At 34.4% G+C, this 26,884-nt stretch overlaps 1 protein-coding gene across 3 annotated transcripts in view; it reads right to left on the bottom strand.

The window, feature by feature from the left end:
- The window catches only part of nompB (intraflagellar transport protein 88-like protein nompB), an 81,981-nt gene extending 76,946 nt beyond the window's left edge, over nucleotides 1-5,035 (bottom strand). Inside the window, exon 1 of one of the 3 annotated variants that reach the window (XR_015042958.1) lies at nucleotides 4,865-5,035. Coding sequence is in view for 2 of the 3 variants with exons in the window: in XM_035375012.2 (XP_035230903.1) it covers nucleotides 4,865-4,948 (84 nt within the window). In the remaining variant the exon portion in view is untranslated. The remainder of the gene's footprint in view (nucleotides 1-4,864) is intronic. The other 2 variants (XM_035375012.2, XM_085823346.1) reach the window with 2 other exon arrangements.
- Nucleotides 5,036-26,884: the final 21,849 nt, after the last annotated feature.

Below are 26,884 nucleotides of genomic sequence, written 5' to 3'. Positions count from 1 at the left end.
ACTATAGTGGAATTTATCATGATTGGAGAATATTGACCTTCATTCTGTTGCAGTATTTTTTATTTTGGAACCAAAACAGAAATCATGGGTTCATTAATGAAAATAAATAGAGCTGGCTATTAATTGTGTCAGCTGATATAAACACAAGGGGATCATTCCATTTTTTCTGAATTCTTTTTGTTACTTTTTTTTTAATATAGGGATCTACATCCTAGTGTTTTGGAGGTTTTATTAATACTTCTTAGGGTTTGGATAGCATGAGATGAACATTTTGCATATTGTTTAATGAACATTTTTTATACTTCAGATGGCAAGGGAAATATGATGATAAAGTTTTCAAATTAATTCTGATAACTATATGAGTACAGTCAAAGTCTTTAATCCGGACTCGTCGGGACTTCGGCGATTCCGGATTATCGATTTTTCCGGATTATAGATCATCAGTTTAAATCTGGTAAGATGGCATGCAGAAATTATAAAACTAAAAATATGAAACCGTAATTTATAAAATAATGAGCAATTATGATCTAAAGGGTATCCAAATTTACCAAAAAAGAAGCCTAATATTTATTTGTTTACTTTATTAAACATTTCTTTTAACGCGTGGATGCGTAAAGCATACCTTACTCATAGCCGAAATTAGAAAATTGCAACCAGAAAACTATGTGATTTGTATTCGTGATATTTATAATGACGAGGAATTTGATTTAAATCATATCAAAGACGGAGTACATCGAAATTAAATACTACATTTAGTAAGGAATTATAAGCCGACTAAAATAAAAACATCTGCCCTGAAGATAACGATAGTGTTGACAGATCAACTTCCAGTTCATTGCGCGCCGCGACGTGCCCCCCCCCCCCCCGCCGCGGAGCAGCGTGAAATTGATAAACAGATTTCGGAACGGTTAGATAAACAAAGGATATGCTTTTATTCATTTTTTGTAGCAATTCGTTTTTTGTTTGATGGACATCGAAACATACTTTCATTTTCTAGATCCTTTGGGAGCTCCAGCATCGGAAATTCTATTTGACATAATCGAAAGTTCAAGCTTACTTTTAGAAAATTGCTCTTACAGTCTGCAAAAAATAATAAGCCGGATCCAATTTGAAGATAAGTTAATACAACGCAATTATCCACATTAACTGAAATAGATAATTAGATAATTTTAGCTTATACCGTCCGTCATACATTAAACGCTCACGCGAAAACGTATTCTGCACTTGCGCAGATGCTTGTAAATTGCTTGTCCCAACAACACAGTGCATCCTGTTAGTGTGCTGTTAGCAACTGGATGACTTAAGCTCCTATCAGGAAAGGGTTAACGAGGCAACACACCATGTTGCCAAAAATATCCATATAGCTACATATGATATCAATAAAAAGTATTTATATTACAATCCAGGTATGTGTGTAACAAATGTGTCTTTGAGTACACACAGATTTGCACTATTCAATGGTCGTTTTTAATGCTAGTATTTCTTACTGCATTGAGCACATTTGTTATCGTTTTAACAAATAATAATGAACTGAGAAGTTTGCCTTCTTTATTTTCATTATGTTGTAGTACGCGCTGAAGTTTAAACTATTCTTCAGATACCGTTATCATAGCTGATATGCAAAAATAAGTTTGTGCAATCCTTTGACATTATTATTATTATTATTTGCAAACACAGGTTACTTTGTACATAAGCAGCAGAAGAGCACAAAATAATAATAATAATAATAAAACACAATTTCTTCGAAAAGAAAAAGCTCAGTGTTTCATTTTTAATAAATGGGTTTAAAAAAAAAAAAAAAAACAGACAGCACGAGATGCATCATTGAAATAAGACATAAAAATGCTACATAAACAAATGTTCTTTTGCTTCTCTCCAAAGTTGCCAATGAGTTCACAAATGTTCTACAGAGTTGCTAACAAGGTTTATCACTTTTCAGTGGGGGTATAAATAATCAGAAAGTACTGAAAAATAGATCCTTATAATGTCAATGCTTCCACAGAGTTTCGTCAATGTTGTATTTATCTTATTTACATGTTTTAACCATATTGGGGATTTAAAAAAAACAACTTTGCAGCAGATTAGTAACAAAAAATTTGTGTGATGTTAAAAATCATTTTAAAGATTTTTTTTCTTCCTTTCGTTTCTTTCTTTCTTTTTCACATCATATGAAAAGTGGGAAATAGTATCATTTCATGCAATTGTGTTAACTGGTTATTGCTCATATTAAATTCCTGTTAAGTAGAATGTTTCTGTATAAAATGATAAAGGCTTTCAGTTTCCTTTCAAAATAGACTGACTGATTTTATGAGTTTATATGCTTTGAAATGAATTTAGAGACAGTGGCAGGCACACATATTTTTTCACTTTGGGTTGGAATGTTTCTTGGGCACACAGTTTAATTCTAACAACTATGTAAGTTATGTATGTTTAATTCTAACTAACTATGTAAATACCATATTTTCTGGCATATTTATATTGATCTATAATTTCAAGCTATATTTTTTAACAATTAGAGTAGATAGAAGAGCACCCCTTGTATTATCGCGAAGTTGTTACTTCATTTATCACCAAGTGGTGGTTTATTTATGGTAGCCTGAGTAGTTGAATGTTATGGAAACCCTATTATGACGTAATCGGTTGCATGATTGCTGTGAATTTGTAAGGGCTTGTCATGTGAGTTGTTTAGGAAGTACATTGCTTGTTTTCTGGTTTAGATGGTAAAATGGCTGAATGTGATAAGATTAATTTGAAGTTTCTGTGTGATATGGAAAGAAAGGAGAAAAGAGCATTACTTGACTGGTGTGTAAATTAAGGTTTACACAGTAGCCATTATCAAGTGTCCTGTTTGTAGGAAGGAAATGGATATGGTTGGATGATACGGCGTTGTAGAGGATATTTTTGACTCTTATTCTGTGAATTTATGTGCCGACACCAGTATACAGATTCTAGTTCAGATAATTTTAGGAAGTTTTTGGATGCTGTTAAGGAATTTTGTTTGACTGAAGACTTGTTAAATCGTAAATAAGGTAAGTGGATATTTCCTTTGTGTAGTGCAAAGATGAATTTCCTTTTTTATGTTATTTCATTGTTTGATTTAAAATGTAGTTTATTGAGATTATATATTTTTTTGTTGGCTGCTCCTTTGAATTTTTAAGTGAATACAGTTCGATGTGTACATGGACAAAGTCAAGGGAGTGTGCAATGCCTAGTTTGTGCAATTCTCTGATGTTTTTTTTTAAGTGAAAATAGGTTGATGTGTACATGGATAAAGTCAAGGGAGTGCTCAATGCCAAGTTTGTGCAATTCTGCAATTTTTTTAAAGTGAAAATAGGTCGATGTGTATATGGATACCGAGTTTGTGCAATTATTTGCCTTGTTATTTTGGCTTTGTGTAGCAGCGATTTTTGACTCAAAAATCGCCATTACACAAGCCAAAATAAGAACTCAAAGAATTGCACACACTCGATATCCATGTACCGCCAATGTTCGCTAAGGGGTAACCATAAATATACTTTTACCTTTTAAACTTTTAGGTTTAAATGCCATATAACATGCACCCAATTCTTCATGAAGAAACTTAAAGGATACATGTGCAATGCTCTTATTTTTTGAGGTCACTTATTCGAAGATTTGTCCTAGCCTTTCGAACAATTATATACCAAATTGACAGGTGAAAAGAGGAATAATATGTGTGTGGGTTAAATGCTTGAGTAAATATTCGTGCAAAGAGGATGGACTGTATTCAGTGCAAGTGTCCAGAAGAATACTATTGTAGGGTTTTGAGAAAAGGGAATAATTTGGAGTAAGAATGCACTTCCAACTGGAAAGAATTCGACGGATTAGGATTCAGATGTTTTCTTTCTGTAGACATTTGAAGCCATGATTTTGAAGTGAACATCAAAGGTTTTAGTTGAAATACAGTTGGTCTAGTGTTCCTTTTAGTAATAAATAGGGTTACTGTCAAACAAAACAATGCAGTGCTGGTTTCAAATGGAAAGTCATTCAGTTTGTGAAAGAAAATGGAAATTGTTCTGCAGGAAGGATGTTTGTGGTGAAAGATGGAACAGATGATGATTATTTATTTATGGATCAGAGTAACAGTGATGGTGAAGATGAAACAGAAATCGACGATGTGCCTGAAGATATAATGGAAGACGAACATGACAAACTTTTCATGTTATCTGATAATGAAAATTTTTTAAGTTCGAAAGGTATGTCATTACTTTTAAATAAATAGCCTAAGTATGCATAAAAATGTAACTTTTGTATACTGATTTTTTCCATATTTTTAATCTATCAATTTTATATCCTGCATATAATACGCACTTGTAAATTTCGATCATATTTTTGGTGTTAATAGTGCACCAGAATATAAGGCAATAAACATTTTGATATATTTAGCACCACATAAAGCCTAGTGTACTGGGTAGCACAGACTAGCTTTTTATGTGGCACTAATTAAAGGGGAATATTTAATTTCTTCTGTAAAAAAGCAAAATAAATAAATAAATAAATAACAAAATAAATAAAATAATATTAGGAAATTAAATGCCACTAAATAAAATGACATCACGTCAACAAATCTGGCATCACACTGTTACCACTTCATAGAAGTCTGTATCTTAACAGTTCACAAAGATAATCAGAAATAGAATCATTCCTAAACATTTTAATAAAATAATATCAAGAAAAACATGGAATCTTTTGACTAAAAGTTACTAGAAACATTACTTATATTGTTTTAAATCATGCTCAGTTTTAAGATGAATTGAAAAAGTTATCTTTTGATAAAAACCCAATTACAAATACTTTCTTACTTATGAAATCAACAATTATCTAAATTTACAACAGTTATACTAACTGCAATATCCAGAGATGGATGAAATTCATTGTAACCAGAATATAAATCATCATCTTCGAATGAGGATGGATTTAGAGTTTGCATGTTAATGGACGTGATACGAGGAATATATCATAACAAACTATGGCGCGTTGTCTTAGCAACCACCATGCTGTAGTAGTTGAAGTGTCATTACGAGTAATAGCATTCTTTGGTAGCAATCTTGCTTTTAAGCAAGAAGAAAGGAGATGAAGACTTTGGCGAACGCCGTTTCCTCCAGTCCATGAGGTATTTCCGTCATTATGAGTAATAATAGCACGCTATCTTTGCTTGCTTCTTTCCTTATTAAACCCACTGTTAATTAGCATATTAAAATTCATGGGTAATATTTTGCTAGAACGTAGAGCACAGGGCTTTAGCAGCCTAGATGCTGTGAAGACAGAAATATTATTTATTCTCATTAAACAAAAATGCATGTGGAATTTTTGAAATAGGAAATCCTTCTTAAAGTTGACAAAAATTCTAGGGATAATTTATTGAATAGCTGGACAGCTTGCCAACATTCTTCATATTCAGTGAACCATTCTCTTACTAATAGCAATTCCTCATCTGTTAACTTCCACATCTGCTAATATGCATTCTTCAGGCCCAAGCTTAAATTTGCTTCGGAGTCCGGCTCCGGTAGTTCTCAGTTCTCGAGATAAATTATAATTTCAGTCAGAGAGCACCGGAGCCCTGAGTGAAAAAGCTCCGGCACTTCTTTTAAGTAAGTAGAACCCCAATTTTAGAAAATAAATTTTGTTTTAATAATAAATATGCCTGAAAAATCAATTCTAACTTCTGAGTGCAGGCCTGTCTTTCCCTTGCACTCAAGCCTTGCTCAGAGATTGAGACTTTTAAGGAAAGAAAAGCCTCCAATCATATGTCAAAAGCATATTCTACAGGATATGCAATGAATTCATGAGAGCGGGCAAATTTTGTGTCTCTCAAAGTATTAAAATTGATACCCTGGTTGTGCACGTTCCACGGTAGTGACTTTATAGTACAGTCAAAAGTCTTTAATCCGGACTCGTCGGGACTTCGGCGGTTCCGGATTATCGGTTTTTCCGGATTATAGATGATCAGTTTAAATCTGGTAAGATGGCATGCAGAAATTATAAAATTAAAAATATGAAACCGTAATTTATGAAATAAAGAGCAATTATGATCTAAAGGGTATCAAAATTTACAAAAAGAGCTTAATATTTATTTTACTCTATTAAACATTTCTTTCTGATGAAGTCTAAAGTTAGGAATGGAGACAAATAAATAAGCAGAGATTCATCTAAATTAACATATATTGAAACACAAAATGCCGCAAGTACAGTAAATTCTACATGGTAAAGTAAAACAGTGACAACAACTAAAAAAAAAGTTGCCAAGAGAAAAATATAAAAAGCGTGTTGCCACACATGTTGTAAAATACAAATGGGAAATATAATCACAAATAAAAGTTATTTGCAACACTCCCCCTTGATTAAATTTCCCTCAGTCCTACACAGAACCTTTGATTGAACAATGCTTTCTTTTGCACACTCTTTGTGAACATGTCTGCTGCATTTGAACTGGAAGGCACATACGTAAAGTTTAACAACTTCTCTTCAACCTTTTCTCTCAAGAAAAAATGCCTGAGTTCAATATGTTTGTTACTCTCTGAAGTGACATGGTTTTTGGCTAATGAAATGGCACCCTGATTATCAACAAATATGTTTTGTGGAAAGTTTAAAAAATGTTCTCCCACAATTTCTTTAAAAAACTGGAACCACAGTACTTCCTTGGCTGCGTGGCACATTGAGAGGTACTCGGCTTCAACTGTTGACAATGCGGTCGTCTGTTGTTTCTTACTGCTCCATGAGACAGCTCCACCTGCTAGTAGCACCACATAGCCACTAAATGATCGTCTGCCAATCTTATCACCAGCCCAATCAGAATCACAAAACACTTCCAAATTCTTTCCTGTCTTTTGGAAAGTCAGCTTTAATTCCTTGGTCTGTTTTAGGTAACGAAGGATATGTTGTACACCAGCCCAATCTTCCTTGCTTGGGCAATTATTGAATTGGCTCATGTAAGTAGTAGCAAAAGCTAAATCTGGCCTTGTTCTTCCTGCTAGGTACAAGAACCCTCCAACAGCCTGCCTATATTTTAATGTTCCTTCAGCATTCAACATGTTATCCTTAGTGGCTGTTGTATATTTCATACCTGGATCTAATGGTGTTGATGCTCCTTTAGCATCTTGCATATTGGTTGTTTCCAAGAGTTCACTAGCATAGACACTTTGGTCAAGAGTCACACAGCTATCTTCCCTTCTGCTTATCCTAATTGAAAGAAGGTGATGTATTTCTCCCAAGTCCTTGATTTTAAATGTAGCTGCAATATTATCCTTAAATTCCTGAATGATGAATTCTTTGTTGGACATTACAAGAAGATCATCCACATACACACCTACAATTAACTCCTTTTCTTTATTGAAGTAAACACAAGGATCTGCTCTGGATCTTGTTAGGCTCGTTGATTTCAGAAATTTATCGAGGCACATATTCCATTCTCTCCCAGATTGATGAAGTCCATGAAGGCTTCTCTTTAGCAAGCAAACTTCTCTGTGTGTTTTCTCATGCAGACTCACGGGTGGCTGTTCCACGAAAATTGTCTCACTCAGTCTTCCATTTAAATAGGCTGCAGTAATATCAAGTTGATGAACCTGCCAGTCTTGCTCAACTGAGGATGCTAATAAAGTTCTAATTGATTTTCTTTTTATTACAGGAGAAAACGTCTCTTTGTAGTCAATTCCTTCGACTTGGGTGTAGCCACGAGCAACTAAACGAGTTTTATATCTTTCCACTTGTCCATCTTTGTTAAGTTTTCTCTTGAAGACCCACTTACATTTCACAACTTTCCTTCCCTCTGGCCTAGGCACTATGTCCCAAGTTTCATTTCGTTTTAAATTTTCCAACTCTTCTTCCATGGCTAACTTCCATTTTTCTGCATCAGGACTAGTTAATGCCTCTTCTAAAGTTTCAGGATCATTCTGGAAAGCTTTCTTGGGTGTTGAGCCTTCATATTTCTGTTTCTCGGATTATCAGCTGCACTGCATTCCACTTGTAATTCCCTTTATTTCTGGAGGATTTTCTTCATAAATCTCTGAATTTTTCATGATATAATCCTTTGTCCACTTAGGCCCTGAAATTTGTCTTCTGGGTCGAGTCTCCTTTTCTGGTATATCCTCCACCTCCTTCTTTTCCTGTTGAGGGACTTCGTCTATTACTTTATTTTCAACTTCATCATCTTGAGATGAATTTCTTCCAGAAACTTGTTGTGGGTGCAATGTTATAATGTTTCCAGTCATGGAAGGTTTCTCTTCAAATATGACATCTCGGGAACAGATTACTGTACTGGTTTCTTTGATGTAAATGCGGTACCTTTCATCTCCATAATACCCAAGGAGATAGCCTTTAGTTGCCCTTTTGTCCATCTTTCTCCTCTTCTGAACTGGGATATGAGTATAGCAAGTCGATCCAATGATGCGCATGTGTTTTATTCTGGGTTTCTTTCCCATCCATAATTCATAAGGGCTTGAATTAAGAACTGAAGACTTGCCTGTCCTATTCAATATATAAATTGAAGTACTGACGAACTCTGCCCATAGGAAAGCTGGAAAGTCCACTTCCTCATTCGAGTATTTGAGAGTTCTGGCCATTTCTAGGACTGTTCTGTTCTCTCGTTCAGCACTGCCATTTTGTTCTGGTGTATATGGAGCTGTGAGCCTCTGGGAGATTCCATGCTTGTTCAAGATCTTGCGAACAGCTTGGTTGTCAAATTCTCCACCATTGTCACTGAGCATTTCTTTAACCGTATGCCCTAAGTTCTTAGCGTGAGCTATGAAACTTTCAAGCACATCTTTTACTTCTGATTTGTGCTTTAAGAAAAAAACAGTATCGAAATTTGGTGTAGGCATCTTTGAAAATTGCAAAGTAACGGTATTTCCTAAATGACTGATCAAATGGCCCACAAATATCTGTCGAGAACAATTCTCCAGCTTTTGTAACCGCTTTCCTGGTTCCAAACTTTAAACGGTGGGATTTTCTGTATACACAGGGTTCACATAATTTCATATCAGACTTAATCTTAATATTCAACTCTTTCTCTACAATGGCCTTTACATGCTTTTTATCTTGGTGACCCCATCGTTCATGATAAAGTTGGAGAGTTGATTCATTATTCTCAGTCATGTTGATGTCAATGGGAGTTTCAGGAACTAAGGTCTTCATCACGGCTTTGAAGAGACCCCCACCAGCATTTCTTGTTCCATGCAGAACTATTTCACCATCTATTTTTAAATAGCAGTCCTTAAATGTTGATTCAAACACACTGTTTTGATTTCTATCTTGAGATGCTAACACAGAAAATAGATTTTTACTTATTTCTGGAACATACCAGACATCTTCAAGATTTTTGATTTGATTCATCCCATTTACAATGGTCATTATCTTGATGGTGCCTTTTCCAATTGCTGGTAATGACTTTCCATTTGCCACAGTGATGCTATGAGGAAGCTTAAATCTTTTGAAGTCTATAAAGTAGTGCCTGTTATTTACGACATGCTTCGAGGCCCCATTATCAATAAACCAATCATCAGAATTCGTTTCTGCAGAAAATATTGTGTCATCTACAGCTAGAAGTGTCATATTTGCAGCAACACTGTTTTTACTTCTCTTGTTTGGTCCTATATGTGGACTGGGTTTCGGCGGTTTTCCATCAGCTATCCATTTCTTGCATGTTCTGACCCAATGTCCTCTCTGGTGGCAATAATTACACTTGCCATTGTTTTTCTTGTTAATAGATGATTTCCGCTTAAATTCCGGATTTGCTATCAATGCTTCCTGATCTAAAGTTTCTAAAAAATTTGGATCTTTCCTTAATTCTCTTTCATGGGTGCACAATTGTGTGGTTAATTCATCTAAAGTTCTCTTTTCATCACTAAGAAGTAACCAACTCGATTTGAAAGTACGATAACTGGGAGAAAGAGTATCCAATATTTTACAAATCAACAGCATTTCTGGCAGTCTGTTTTCTTCCTTATTTTCAAGCCCACTGTTCAGTTCATTCCATAGATTTTTCAATTTTGACAAATGAGCTGCCATCTCATCATTTGACCAACTGAATTTGAAGAACTGTAAACATATGTTATAAAGTTGGTTATCGGACGAATCTTTGAATACTTTGTGAAGTTTCAGCCAAATGTCTCTTGCGCTGTCAAATCTCATTACCTTTTGTAAAGTGTCTTCAGTCATGGAGTTCGTAAAAACCATCATAGCGCAATTACTTGCTTTATTAAAAACCTTCATATCATCTCTAAAACTCTTTCGAATCTCTTCGGCGGCCGCATGATCAGGCTCCTCTGGCTTCTTCAGTTTTCCTTCCACGACTTCTAAAGCGTTTTCGTGATAATTTAATACGAACTTTATTCTATATTTCCAAATAGGCCAATCACTTTTTCCGCATAACGGCTGAACCAATATCTTTGCAGCTTCCATTTTTGCGAACTAATTTTCCGACTCACGTAAGGCTGAACTCACGTAAGGCAAGAACTGCCGTGTTAGGCTTACGAACTGCCGGTAATGTTTATCTCCACTTCGCTCATAAATTTCCCCGCACAGTTATATCATGCTGGTACCCATAACATGATGAAGTCTAACGTTAGGAATGGAGACAAATAAATAAGCAGAGATTCATCTAAATTAACATATATTGAAACACAAAATGGCGGAAGTACAGTAAATTCTACATGGTAAAGTAAAACAGTGACAACAACTAAAAAAAAAAGTTGCCAAGAGAAAAATATAAAAAGCGTGTTGCCACACATGTTGTAAAATACAAATGGGAAATATAATCACAAATAAAAGTTATTTGCAACACTTTCAAGTCGCGCATGCGTAAAGCATATATTACGCATAGTCGAAATTAGAAAATTGCAACTAGAAAACTATTTGATGTGTATTCGTGATATTTAGAATGACGAGGAATTTGATTTAAATCATATCAAAGACAGAGTACATCGAGATGAAATACTACATTTAGTAAGGAATTATTAGCCGAATAAAATTAAAACATCTGCCCTGAAGATAAGGATAGTGTTGACAGACCAACTTCCAGTTCATTGCGCTCCGCGACGTTCCCCCCCCCCATCCCGCGCAGAGCAGCGTGAAATTGATAAACAGATTTCGGAATGGTTAGAGAAACAAAGGATATGCCTTTATCAATTTTTTGCAATAATTCCACTTTTTGTTTGATGGACATCGACACATGCTTTCGCTTTGTAGATCCTTTGCCAGCTCCAGAATCGGAAATTCTTTTTGACATAATCGAATGCTCAAGTTTACTTTTATAAAATTGCTCTAACAGTCTGCAAAAAATAATCAACCGGATCCAATTCGAAGATTAAGAAAGAACGCAATCTGCAACATTAACTGAAACAAATATTTAGATAATTTTAGCTTAGCTTATACCGTCCGTTATACATTAAATGCGCATGTGTAAAGGTATTATGCGCATGCGTATACGCATATAAGCACGCGCAGAAGGTTCGTAGTTTTGAGGTCCCGATTATGGACGTCCGGATTAAAAACTTTTGACTGTATAGCAGAACTCCTGTAGACTTTCTGAATGATGTAACCAAACTGGGGACATCATTCACCACTGCTGTCATTTGTACAGAGAAGATCTTACGTTTATTCTCACGTTGTTACTGAATCGTATTCAGGGAAAATTTCTTCGTGACGATTAGAATTATCCGCGATTCCAGCACTCTGATACTCCATCTAGTGGCTACTGAGCTTAATTTCTAAAATTAGAAGTGCCGGAGCTCTATTGAAGACCGTCAGCAAAGAAGAACAAGAGTAAATAAATAAATAAAATGACTATCTATTTAATTAATATCTATTTAATTAATGATTATACATTGTTATTTAATCAGTAATTATTATACAATTAATTAATTATAATTGAATTGATAATTAATTAGTTATTATTTAGTGAAATAATTAAATAATTAAAGATTAAAGTAATTAAATAATTAAAATTACATTAAAGAGATAAATTAAAATTTAATAAGCGATTTTTTAATATAATTTTATTGCTAAAAATAAAATTTTTGAGATAAAATTTTTACTGAAATTGTTATTCAATTACATAAATGAAGTGCCGAAGCCTTCTTATTTAGGGATACGGTGCGCTCCAGCTAGAAATATGATTTACTAGCTGCTTCGCTGCCAGCCTTCGTCTGGCTTTTAAATGTACCGGAAAAATGGCTGAAGGGAACACCAAACGTTAAATTTAAAAACTGCATAGAATTTTACTGTGCAGAACAACTTCATAAAAAAAAGTTATTACGTATAACAAAATTACAATAAGATAAGCAATATCCTTTAATACAAATATTAATTATCCTATTAAATAAATTAACCAACTTCCCTTTGCAAAATCTTAGGAACTCAGATGGTATAAAGGAGGTTAAGAACTTTGTTTCCTAAAAAAATAACTCAAAACTTTTCAATATCTTAAAAACAGTGAAATGAGCAATAAATAACATAAAAGAATACAAAAAACAAAAAATTCTGAAATGCAAAGTATAATTAATGATATTTTATCTTATATTTTCAAGAGAAAAAAATTAGGTGCTACTTTTTTTAAAAATATGATTTTATTATGCATGATTATTTAAATAATTTTAATTCTATGCGTGATGTAATAAGCTCCCTGATTGGTTACTGAATATTTGTGCATTACCGCGCCATTTTAAAATTTTATTATTCATCTCTTCGAATTCCTCAGATTTCAAAGCGAATGGATGTGTCCGTTTCGAATATAAATGTTGTTATTGGTAATTACCAAGAATTATTGGTATCGGAATAAAAAAATTGCCGTTTGAGGCCTTATTTTGGCCAACCTGGCTTTCCTAATCAAAGATTTATTTATAAATTGTTAATAGCGTCAGAGGAAATTTATTTTAAATTTTTGGAGAAAACATGGCTAATTGCTTCTTCAATGAAGTGTGAGAGATGTGGATCATACAGATGAAGAGCGTTAGAGGACCGGTTTTTTTTTTTTTTTTTTTTGGTACTTATCAATATAAGACAGGTTAAAAAATGTAAGTACATAATTTTCTTTTACTTCATAATTGTATGCTTCAATTTTTATTAAAAAATTAATACAATGTTTTAAAAAATTCCTGAGATATTTATTGCCGCATATGATTGAATGTTAAATAATTAAATCCTATAAAACTTATTTTAAAGTATTTAAGTAATATTTTAATTCTTTTAAACGTTGGTGTGATTTTTTAATTCGATATTCAATTTAAGTAATATTTTAATCCAATTAAATGTTGCGCAATGTTTTTATAGCAGTGTTTTTATTTTATTACATGAAAGTAATAATTTAACCTTACTTTAGCATTTTATAGTCTTAGTAAATGTATTTATTTACATTTGCCAGCCATCTTAAAAAACAATGTTTTCAACCAAAAATTAATCCATTATTTTTAACGACATTTATTTTTTTAAAGTTTCGAATACTTTACTATATGCGTAAAATACGTAAAAACAGCATTTTTCGAGATGGTTGACGACTGTAAAAACCGCGCCAACAATTGCGCCAATGTAAATCGCCAAAAATCCGTGCAACCGTCTACCAAAGTAGCACCTAACGGCGTTTCACTACTGCAAAACTTAAAAGTTACTATTCTGTTTACGTTTAAAAATCACATTTCAGTGCTTTCATTTAGTGCGCCTAAAAAATTCGCCAAATTTTGAAGGCCAAAATAGTTTGGCGCCAACTTACTCCACTTATGGAATTTTAGACAATTAAATTGTATTTTAATATTTAAGAGCCATAAATAATGTTTAAAACATTAGATTAAATTTATAGATATTAATAAAACCAATTACTTTTTAAGTAAGGTGACGTCATTGATTACATCATCCACAACATAAAATTATATAAATATTCTAAACAACAAAGTTTTTATTTCAAATAAAAATGCAAAATTAAATTGATTTTTAATATTTAGAAGCCATAAATAATATTTAAAACACGGAATTTATGCATAATAAAACGCATTAAAAATGTATATATGTATCCCTAAAAATGTATATATTTATTTCTTTAAAAACATGCACACGAATACCCACATTTAATAATTTAATGAGTATTTTTTCCTATATCAGAACGAAAATTTTTAAATAATGTCATGTTCCATAAAATCTATATATTTGTGATGTTGCCTTTTCACAAACGTTTTGAGAGAATGTGCTCTCGGTACTCTTTTAAACACTTCGAAACTGTTTTCTCTTTGCTATTGGGAACTATTTTATCTTTGCTGTTGGTATATGCCAGTGAATTCTCGATACTTTTCCCATGGTTTATCTTCAGCTTATGAGTTATTTAAAAACTTAAAAATATATTTGTAGATCTTTTATGTTGACACTTGTGATAGATTTCTTGGATGTTTTTGGAAAATGTATTTGTTTAATTCACGTGAATGAAACTGATGTTTTCTTAAAATTTTATTATTCAGAGTATTAGTCAATTAGGACAGAATGACGGATTTTTTCTCACTATTCAACATTCATATGAACTTCAGTATTCTAAATCTCTCGAGGAAATTCCTATCAATAATAAGAAGACAAATGGGAAAAATGCATAACCTGCATTTTCCCCATTTGTCATAAGACATAAGGTAAAAGTATGGAAGTAAAAAAAAAAAAAAAAAAATTCAGATCTAGGAAATTTAGTACGATGTGCAAATATTCTTCCTATTCGAAGCTTATTTTTGGAATAACATAGCATATAAAATTTAAATTTAATAAAAAGAGATATAATGAAGATCAAGTACTCTGCAAATTCTGGACGGTTACACAAAACTACGAGGGTAAGTTGAAAAATAAGTTTCCCCTGTCGACTGTGGTCAGAGTTGTGTATGAAAGTCAAAAAATAGAATGAGACATTAAAGATATGACATACCTTTATTTTTCCACATAGGTACCAAGTACATTGAGACATTTGTCATATCGCTTGATAAGCTTCAAAAAGCCCTCCAGGAAAAAATCAGGGCTTTGCATATGGAAGAAGCGTTGAACGGCTTGTTTCACTTCAGTATTGCTTCCAAAGCGCCTTCCCCCGAGATTTTTCTTCAAAACCGGAAACAGATGGAAGTCGCTTGGTGCGAGATCAGGACTGTATGGCGAATGGTGTAGGCGCTCCCAACCAAGAGTTGCAATATGGTTTTGCGTTGCCGTCGCCGAATGTGGTCTGGCATTGTCATCCAACAGCAGAACGCCAGATGTGAGAAGGCCAGGCCGCTTTTTCCGAATCGCCTCTTTCAATTTCGACAGGGTGTCAGTAGCGCGTAGCATTGATGGTTCCAACCTCCAAAAAGTCCAGCAACAAAACTCCTTGGGCGTCCCAGAAAACTGTGAGGAGCACTTTACCTGCAGAGGTCTTGAACTTCTTTCGGACAGGTGATGACGGATGTTTCCACTCCATAGATGCGGTCTTCGATTCTGGCGTGAAATGGTGGACCCACGTTTCATCCCCCGTCACAATCCGAAACAGAAAGTCATGCCATCTTCATGGTAACGCACGAGATGTTCCAGGCTGACCCCCATGCGTTGTTCCTTGTGTGTCGAGGTCAATTGTCGGGGCACCCATCGTGCTGACACTTTTCTGTATCGAAGAATGTCGTGGATGATGTTTTAAGCTCGCTCATGTGAGATTTCAAGTTCTTCCGCTACTTCATCGATGGTGATACGCCGGTTCGCTCTAATCATGTCATCCACCTTCCTGACATTTGCATCTGTAGTGGCCGTGCGCGTCCTTCCAGCTCTCGGTATGTCCTCCACTTGCTGACGTCCATCATTGAATGTGCGACACCATCTCTGCACCAGTTGCTTCGACATCACACCTGGCCCATAGACTTCCACGAGGCGGTTATGAATTTCTGTTCCTGATACTCTACGTGCCCATTCATAGCGAATAACCGCTCTCACTTCCTCCTTTGACCACGAATTCAAAACGCACCTTCTATCCATACCTACCGGGGCTCAAATGAGAGGCTGGTCTATGCTTTGCGCAGGCACTGCAACAGCGCCATCTGCTTGATTTGCAGCGACCTTTACCCAATGGTGTATCGGTGACTTGCGCGTTTTCCTGCTGTGTCGCCTTTCGCCCTTAGTCGTTCAACGCTTCTTCCATATGCAAAGCGTGAATTTTTCTTGGAGGACTTTTTAAAGCTTATCAAGCGATATGACAAATGTCTCAACGTACTCGTACGAGAATAATAAAATAAAGTTATGTCATATCTTTAATGTCTCATTCTATTTTTTGACTTTCATACACAACTCTGACCACAGTCGACAGGGGAAACTTATTTTTCAACTTACCCTCGTAGTTATATGGAAGGGTTACAGCCGAAAACATCGTGGACGCAAACGTCGCGGAGGAAACAACGCAAAGCGAAAACGTCGTGATACAAAACATCGTGGGAGAAAATAAAGCAAAGAGAAAACATCGCAGTTCTAAAACATCGTGGTACAAAATATCGTCGTCGAAAATAAAGCGGTTCGAAAACTTTGCAGTTTAAAAACATAGTCGTCAAAAATACCGTGGTAAAAAATAAAGTACCTACAAATTATCGTATGACGATAACATCGCAGACATGATTTTTAAGGCTTTAATAATTGCAAATTGATATTCGCATAATGATCAAAATCGTAAAAACAACCTTGTATTTAGCGTAAGTATAATGAAACACTCGATCGATTTCGAGGGTAGCTAAAGGTCCCTCCTCATCAGGAGAAAGAAATACCTAGAAAGAAGAAAATAAAGGAGAAGGAGTCTCAGAAACACGTGGTCCTTATCAGCACAGCACATGGTTATAACAGATGTGAAGTTCAGATTTTCAGCGTGAAGGTGCATTTGCCCCTCGCTCCCTATTTTAACTTCGCTAATTTTCCTTGTCCTTTATGCTTGATCAGATAGCCTGGCTCAGTAAAAGTAGGCGGTCAGTGCAACTCTGATTAAATATCCAGTTATAACCACGTGCCGTGCTGATAAGGACCACGTGTTTCTGAGACTCCTTCTCCTTTATTTTCTTCTTTCTAGGTATTTCTTTCTCCTGATGAGGAGGGACCTTTAGCTGCCCTCGAAATCGATTGAGTGTTTCATTATACTTACGCTAAATACAAGGTTGTTTTTACGATTTTGATTGTCACATTAGCGTGTTTCTCTTCTAGTTTAATTCGCATAATGATTTGTCTGCGCAAGATGGAAAGAAGGATAATTTTCCCATTCATATTTTTTATTAATACATTTTAAAAAAAGCAAAACAAGAAATTTAAATAAAACAAGAAATAACTTTCATTATAAGAGTATCAGATTAACAAAAGTTAAGAAAATTATCTCATAATTAACTTAGCAATTTTTTACTTATCGTTCTTTTTCTATTTTTTTTAGATAATACTTTTCATGAAAAATTACCAGTAAAACTTATAAAAAATATTTTATTAATGACCTTTGTTAGTTAACTATGTCAGTTTGAAATTCTATTAAGCGCTATAAATTGTAGTAATTTTCTATACTTAAGCTTCCATTTTACATTTTCATCAAATATTTATTAGTTAATATGAAATTAGTTAATATTAAAAATATGAAATTAAAAATTTTCGTTCTTTACATCTTGCGCTCACAAACCATTATGCGAGTTTTTTGCAATTATTAAACAATTATTAAATTTTACAGTTATTAAAGCCTGAAAAACGCATGTCTGCGATGTTATTGTCATGCGATGATTTGTAGGTACTTTATTTTTTACCACAATATTTTCGTCTACGATGTTTTTAAAGTGCAAAGCTTTTGAACCGCTTTATTTTCGACGACGATGTTTTAGAACTGCGACGTTTTCTCTTTGATTTATTTTCTTCCACGATGTTTTGTACTACAACGTTTTCGCCTTACGTTGTTTGTTACGTTCTCCGCGACGTTTTAGTTTTTGCCTCGATGTTTTCGGCGGACACCATATGGAAGATTTCCATAAAGTGGTTCCAGCGAAGAAAACATGCCAGCAATCTCCTAAAACTTTAAGTGAGCACTTGATCTTTGCTCAACAATTCTACTTAACTTTTGTAACTTTTGATTCAGCCACAGGTTTGGTGCTAGCAAACTGATTAGTTGCATCAGGCGTTCTTCAACTGTAACGCTCCCAGGTTCAGTTCCTCTCAGAAAGTTCTCCTCGAAGATTATTCTTAAGTAAATAATCACTGCACGTTTTGAAGTCAATTAAAATAATATTTTATTTTTTATTTTTTATTTATTATTATTTTTTTTAAATTCATCGTGTTTCTCTCTTTTCTCGCTCGAGTAGTATTCTTGTTTGAATAACTGTATCTAAAATTTTGAGGCTACTTTTAAAGCTTTATGCACATTATATACATACGTTACATTATATATACGAATATTCTGATCGATATGAAAATTGAGACATATCCATTTATCTCAATGCAATGGGCACAAGTATTTATGTTCTGTGTCTTCTTAATTCCTTTATAAGAAACACGAAATAGGGTAGATGGAAGGCGATTAAAAAAAAGATCGTAAAAAGGATCTGTCTTAAGTACTGCGTATGATGGTCATGATAAATTGAATATCATGTTATAAGGTATTTTCCCTTTCCTTTCTGCACGCCTTTGTTATGCAACGGATGGGCCGTTTTGAATTAGGAAAATGAGAGGAAAAAGGAAGAAAAATGAAACAGAATATACAGCGAAAAATTGTTACAATTTTAGTTGTTAAAAAATAAAATAATAGTAAGTAAATAAAAAAATAAAATTAATAATAAAATAAAGTTACACATTTTATAATATAAACATTTAGGAGAATAAGCAAATAGAGATAATTATTTTATTTAAATTACGTAAAATACTTTGTTTCACATACCTTGTTTCCTATTTATACCTTATTTCACATAAACGTATAAGGTATTTCTCCCGCCTTCTTAGCATGCCTTCGTGGTGTGATGATCTGCACGCTGGGTGCGTATTCCAGAGGTCAGTGGTTCGATTTCCGGCAAAGACTTTGCTCATTTTTCTAACCTCCTGCTTCCAAAATACCTAATGCCTCTACAGTGGCGCCCGAAATAAAAGGGTGGGGGATGATGATTCTCCACACCCAGGATTTGGCGATTGGGTCCCCTAAAAACCCCAGTCGCCCTTTAAAACGGAGGAGTATATAAGGTATTACTACAGCCTTCTTAACTAGTCTTCGTGGTGTAGTGGTCTGCACGCTCAACGCGTCATTGATAGGTCCGCGGTTCGATTTCCGGCAAAGGCGTTGCTAATTTTTCAATCTCTTACCTGATTCCAAAAATACCTAATGTCTCTACAGCGTAAGTGAAAATATCTATGACTAAGTCTACAAAACACTGTTCTAAATATTTTAACATCAACAACGAACCAGTGCTGAGAAAGATCACTAGTTATTCCTTATTTAGATTGTCCCAGCTAGAGGAAAGAATCTAGCGATAATCTATCTATATTTTCCTTTATCATTACTGGGCCAGAGATTTCAGTCGTCGAAGAATGTAGTAAGAAAGTGAGGTGTTTATGTTATCTTTTACTATTAACCGGACGTTGCTCAGGATTTTTGCTCCGGATTTTGAGAAAATTAAGTTCCTGCATACGGTCTTGATCTTGGAGCGCCGAAGGTCATTGTGTGTTTGTGAGCATTATGCGGCTAAACCTAACACGCAGTAATTTTTCTATGCAATCTGCTTTTTATAGAAAGATTTGGATTCCTTCATACGTTATTTAAATATTGTTTCTTATAATATTAAAAAACATTCTAACAGTTAAAATAAAATTTAAAAAAAATAAGAAAGTACTAGCATACGGTACGGCCTTGCAGCAATTTTGAAAACTGTCGCCAATCCCAAAATGACTCGTTTACTGCTTCATAATGATTCCACACTTCGATTGGAAACTGTGGCCTTCTAAAACGTTTTTGGCTCCAAACTTAAATAACTGCATTCAAACATCAATTTCTATAGATACATATCAAAAGTATGCAAAAATAAAGTAAATAAAAAAAATAATTGGCAGTTACAGGGAAAAAAAATGTCGCACAGGGGCAGTAGTATAAAATATTATCTATGCGAGCTTTCTTCCGTGTGAGTATATTTCTAAGTGAGCATTTTTCCATGTGAGAATTTTTCTATGGGGACATATTTCTGTGTAGGCTTCTTTCCTGTGAGCATTATTCCTGTGGGGTTTTTCCCTAGAACCATGTAAGATGTAACAGACTACGATAGGTGCTTTAAAAAAATAACTGACGACCTCAAAATTAACATTCTAGATTTGGTGCTCTCCTCCTAAATTCATCTGTTCTCCCAAATACGAAATTTTCTATGTTATCTAATGCTACTGGAAAAGAGCATCTAAAACTGATATTAACCAATCATAGCTTGTCTCTAGAATCGCACCTACTCTGGTATAAATACCTCCGAGGAGCTAATTACGTCATTCTTCTGCCTAGCTCTACATTGCTAATATCTACATTGCTTAGCTTCTCTAAAATACCTGCGTAATAATTTTAAGAAACCAATGTACTACATAACAGTTTACCATATTTCACTATGATTGAATCATAGAAATGTATCAGATTTCAGTATGATTGAATAAATATCTACGGAGATGATTTTATATGCGTGGAAATAAAGACTGGAAATTCTTCAAGTTCATGTTTTGTTATCTTCATATGTAAGCCTTCACCATAAGCCACGATGACTGCAAGCTGATTCTTCTTCTATGCTTCAAAAATATTACATACTACCTGATACCCGTCTGCTTTGCTTAAACACACTATTTATTTCAATGTGAACCTAGGCTTCTTATATAGACGAAATGTCTAATTTCGAATTGATAATTAATGTACATTTTTTAATTTAAAGTCAGGAAATATAGTACCAGTCAGTGAATATGTCATACACAGATTTCCATATCACCCATGAGGTACTGTGTATTGGGATGCGTCCCCATTATTTAACGTGGTGGGATCCCCAGTAGGCCTACACCACGACAAATTGCCAACATAAAACTAAGGCTTATATATATTTAACTGTTATCATAAGTTTCATGAAAATAAATATCTTTGCTATCAAATTTTTAAATCAATTATAATTATTTGTCCTTGATTTTTCATGTATGGCAATTTTTATAAATGACAACAACATTTTTATTTTTCATCAAAATAATTTATTTCTCTTAATAATAACATATATTTTCATGGAACTTATGATAACAGCTAAATATAAATGTTATTATTAATCTTTTCATTTAAATGCTGTTTTTATTCATTAGATAGATGCAAGTTATTTATGAATTTAATAATTTTAAAGGAAAATGCATTCATTGGCAACATTGTATTTTCTATCAAGTTTTGGCAACAATAAAAGAAAATTCTGAATTTGGATTTGAAAACAAAATGTATGAGAAACTTCTATTGTATAAAAAAAATCCATTTTTGACAGGATTTACTTAAAATCCGTTCTTAGTGCGCGTCTACATTGTGGAATGAGTAACTATGCAAAATTTCAAATCAATCGGATGCATAGTTTCAGAGATCTCGTGATGAGCCAGTGGTATTTCGCTTATATATGTTACGGCCAAAGCCCGAAGTCAGCCGGCCAAATCGCGAAACAGCCAATATCGTCTCACAATGACCGGCCAATGTCGGATCTTTTCATGATTTCGGGGTTTGGCAGCTAGTTCGCGAAATGGCATGGGGCGATCGGCCAAAGTCAGAAGAAAAAGGCCATGAGCAAATTTTGGGTGTTTGTATATCGTAATGCTAATGATAATCCCATTATAGCTACCACAGAGGATTTCTTCGACGAATCCGCCCCTCTTAGGCACCTAAGATCGTTCTTCGGAACAAAGGCCAAGGAGGTACGGTGGCCCTAGGTGGGCTGTAGTCTGAAGGGAGAAATTTTAGTGAGTAAGGATCTCACAGTACCAGAAACCTCCTGGTCTCTTATGAAAATTTCTTCTCCCTTGGAGAAAACAAACAAACAAACAAAAAGATAATCACATTATCTACTGAATTAGTTTATTACAGAAAATTATCAGTACCATTACTTGTTACAACAAGATAAACTTTTATGACATTTCGAATTGCATAGCAGTTTGTTATTTTTACATCTGCAGCGATTTATTGAGCACTTGGTAGTGCAACTGCATCGAGTGTAGCCTTGGCCGCCGGTCAAGCGATTGTGAAGAGGCAACGGAATAAAATTTTAAGCATCTTGACACCTTGAGTTTGTAAGCTAGCATGGGCAGCTGACCTCCTATTCGTGATTTCTTGTTTATTATGACACAGTCTACAAATAATTTTTCCTCCTTCGTCTGCTTCATTACTTATTCAAAAATTTGTGTGCACAACCTTTCCTCAGGATCCACAAGAATGGGCTGAACTACACTCTTGTTGACATACTACACAGAATTTGTTCGCATTTTTATTGTCAGACAACTGATCTGGATTTTCCGATGTCTCCGTCGCCACTGCAGCTGGTTTTGCGGAGAAAGTTGCTGTATTTACAGCTCATCCATTTCTTGTTCGACGTTCTCGAGATCTTTGTCTGTAACTAAGTTATCGATAACCTCTATGGGCAGATTTGAGGTGCTCAGTCCCACTTTTGCTTTGCAGCCAAACATAGCCTCATAAGGTGACAGCTGAATTCCCTGATGAAAAGAACGGTTTTTCATGAATTGAATGAATCTGAGACTCTCGGCCCAATGCATAGATTTATTTGTCTGCTTTCATGTCATCATCATATTCTGAACATCTTGGTTGGCACGTTCTATTGAAATTTGGCTTTGGCTATACCTCGGTTTTCCATGAACTAGTTTCAATTCAGGCAATTCAGCCACATGTTCTTGAGTTCATTTACAATTACGTTCATTACGTTGTCATTTGCAAAACATTCGTCATTCTACAATAAACAAACCCTGGATTAATTTTGAAAGGCTGGGACTAGATTTCATTTTTAAGCACTCGCAACAGTTCTATGATTAGAATTTTTTTTTCACATTTTCATATCGCTATTGAATTACGACGCTGCACTTATTAAATCACCGTATACGCTAGATTAAATTTCGGATTTTGATTTAAAATACACTTGTTTTGGAACGATTCGGTGTAGTTGACTTGCAGATGCCAGGTTGCGCACATAGATTGACAGAGCAGTAGATATCTTGAAGATTAGAACATGAAGACATTAATTAACTAAATCTCTTTCACAATCATAGCCACAATTTGAATGATAACACTTTTGTGAAGAACAGGCACACTTTGATGATTTAAAACACTTTTTTTTCCTTCTAAACATTTAAGAGATGGCTGTACACTTCGTTTTCACTGACGTTAGCACTTTTGGACTTGCAGATACTCGATGTACATGATGAATTTCCGTTACATATGGAAGTTTGAAGAGATGGTTGGTTATTGCAGACACTCCGATGACATTTCCACTAGAATTCCAACATACAGCACATGTGTCATGTTGACTCAGTTGTAATAAATGTATTCAGTAGCAGGAATTTGGATGGCGAATGCAGATTAAAACTTCAGTTTTATTTTTAGCAACATGTTGCGGTTACACACAAGTCGGCACATTAAATGTGCCTGTTTCAAAAGGCTTAATTTTGTAGCAAGAAAGCACAGCAGACAGACAGCAGTGTAGCCAGGCCAAAGCGTGGAAAGCAAGTGCGTAATGTTAAGGATGAAATCTGAAGTCAAACTGAGTTAGTTTTGGTTCTCAAAGCATTCTGATTGGACAGTTAATATTGCTGTAAAATTATTATTGGCTGTTAAGAGTTTTAGTTCCGCTTACACCATCATAATTACTTAAGAGTCATATGACATAGATTTTTCTCGAAATGACGCAGTGCAGAGAGGGGTTACCATTTTTAGAATAAAGAAGGGAAATTAATTTAGGCTGTTAATTTAATCTTTTACATATTCTTTTTTCTTACACACACACACACATATATATATATATATACATATATGTATATATGTATATATATATATATACAGATATATAGCTTAAGCACTTAACAAAACACTGAAATGTAGTTTTAAGTGTAAGCTGTAATATATTACATTAAAATCTTAAGATTTACATATGAATTTGGAAGTTGAAAAATATGAAGGCCAAAGAAGAATATGGGAATAGAATATAAAGAAATATAATAGGTTTTTTCCCATTGAATTAGGTTGAGAAAGCTTCATTTTTGAATATTCACACAAAGAAGGTTTCCTTTTCTGAGTAAAAAATCTCGTTCTACTTTCAAAATGAGAATAGAATGCAAAAATCATTTAATATAGTTTTGGAGTGTTGTAGATGAAGTACGTTGAAATAGTTGAGTCTGGTTAAGTGGCACTCAACTTGTATTTCTTGAAATTAATCCTATAAACTTGCATTTTTCTGGAACGTTTGACTCTGTGGCATTAAAAAGTTTATATTTCAGAACTGAGAGTTATACCCAGCTGCAAGTGCCGAGGAAATATTTATCTTTACAAAATCTGCGTTCATCGTGTGCAAGATACTGGCTGTAAAGTATCCAGCTTTGCTAGATTCTCAGGCGATCACGAAATAACTAATCATATTCAGATTTGAAGTCATAATATTTGAATATACACAAGCGTTCAAAATTTTTGGCGAACAATACAGCAAAAAGCCAAATCTGTAGAAGGGTGATGTGTGTGCAAATATCAGTACCGTAACAACAGGGCATGCAAAACACGAGGAATTAGAACGCGCCGTGGAAGGCAACTGAAAAACAAAGAAAAGCAAGCCACATTTTCAGGCGTTCTTCTGCTGGTGAAAATTAGATTGTACATGCAGTCAAGAAAACGTCAGGATGCACAACTACAAGAAAACATCAGGATCCCTTTATACGTGGTAGAATAACTGGCACGATTCAGGACGGGCTTAGCTTGACGTCCGTTGCCCAATAGTTTGGAACTGATAAAAATATTGATTCACAAACTTGGAAAGCCTTCTAAACAACAGACGTAACTTTAATAAAGCTTGGTGTGAAAGTCGTTTCAGTCTAACAAACGGTTCTCGGCGCCAGTTGATATTGAGAAAAGTAGACATGGTTTCATCCCACTAACATTACAGAAAAAGTTCTTTGGGGTGGTCCTGCCATGCTTGTTTTGGGAGGTATTTTGATGAACGGACGGACGGAGCTCCATATTTTCAACAGCGGCTCACTTACCGGAAATAGTTACTGTACTGAAGTTATCCTTCTTTACATGCGTCTTTTCCGGAGTTATACTGATCCCGACTTTATGGATGACAATGCACGATCACATCACACAAGACTCATGTTATTGAGGAGCTCCTGGAAAGTGAAGATATCCACAGAGTGGTTTGGCCAGCGTGCTTCCCTAACTTAGATCCCATTAAACATGTGAGAGATACTTTAGGGAGACGCTTAGTGGCACGATCTTACCCTTCGGAGAGCAGCGCACAACTAAAACAGATGCAGCTTGAAGAATGAAAACTCTTACGTGAAGAACTGTTAGATAATCTGGCGTTGAATATGGACAGATGGTAACTCAACCTCTGCAGGTAGGGGAGTTCATATCCCTCTTTGATTCGCTGTTCTCCCTCCCGCCAAGATAATTTTTTACACCAACGCAATTTTGTTAATATATATTTTTTATATTCATTCCATACTGTATGCGTCCTATTCAATTTCTTTGGCTAATTTACTTTCCTAATCCTTTAAGTAATATATTATGCCTCTGTGGTATGAACTTCATGTCTTCCAGGTAATTTTGTGCGGAAGGATTGCTAAAATAAGAAAATCTGCTTTAGTTTTCACAGTAGTGTATTGCAACGTTTTGACGAAGAATTAAAAAATATATATATACTGCAGAATATCACAAAAGAACAGACGCTTTATTTTAGAGCAGGGGTTCTCAAAACGTTTTTAAAATTTATTCCACTAAGTAAGAATAAAAAATATCAAAGCATCATCATCAAAGCATCCTAAACACAGTGCTTAAAATCAAATTAAATCATTTTATGTTTATATTACTTGATTATATTTGCAAATAAAAATTTTACTTTATAATAAATCATAAATATACGGTATAGAAGTGAGAAATAAATGCGACGGACGAGCCTGTTTCATTGCAACCAATTGCGATAGGTCGGGTTTTATCTGAATTCGTTTCGAGCTTAAGTCAAGCTCAAATTCGAAGCATGTCCTATATTTATTACTAATGGTACGGCTACTGCAGTTTTGCAAAGATATGCTGTGTTAAAAGATATTAAAAATTTTTCAGCTTTCTCGGAGATATGTTCGTCTCTTCTTTTGAAGCAAAAATTGCATAAGTTATCTTTTTTTGTCACTTGAAATTCTAAAAGCCGATCTCTTTTTTGAACTGAAACATTAACACGATATTCTAAATAGAAAATGGATCTCTTAAATTTCATTTTCGAAATTTTCTGAAAAGTAGGGACAGAAGTTGCTAATTAGTCCTACACAACGTTTGAGACACAGAAATTGGGAAAATATATATTTATCTGAATAATAGAAATTAAAATAAAATATTAAAAAGCAGATAATTTTACATGCGTTTAAGTCAGTGGTTCTCAACATTTCTGCCCCATGCCTTTTCAGTGACACTAGATGATCATCTCCCTCTTTCTAAAACTCAAAATATACATTTATTTAAATTTAGATTATATTTTAACATGGTTTAAAAATTAAGGAAGAAAAAGTACAGAAAATATTCATAAATATCAAAACTTGAATAAAAGAGGCGTTTTATACTCATAAAATAAATACTTTAGCAGTTAAACAAAAGCTTGATCACATTCTCCCTCAAGCGGAATTCCATCTTGATTGATTATTATTAATAGCATGGTTACATTGATAG

This window comes from Stegodyphus dumicola, chromosome 9 (genome assembly GCF_044657685.1).
Source record: "Stegodyphus dumicola isolate Sdum_Otavi_A_Nest chromosome 9, ASM4465768v1".
NCBI lineage: Eukaryota > Metazoa > Arthropoda > Arachnida > Araneae > Eresidae > Stegodyphus > Stegodyphus dumicola.
Note: the sequence above shows the minus strand (reverse complement) of the source record. Positions and strands in the feature narration are given on the sequence as shown.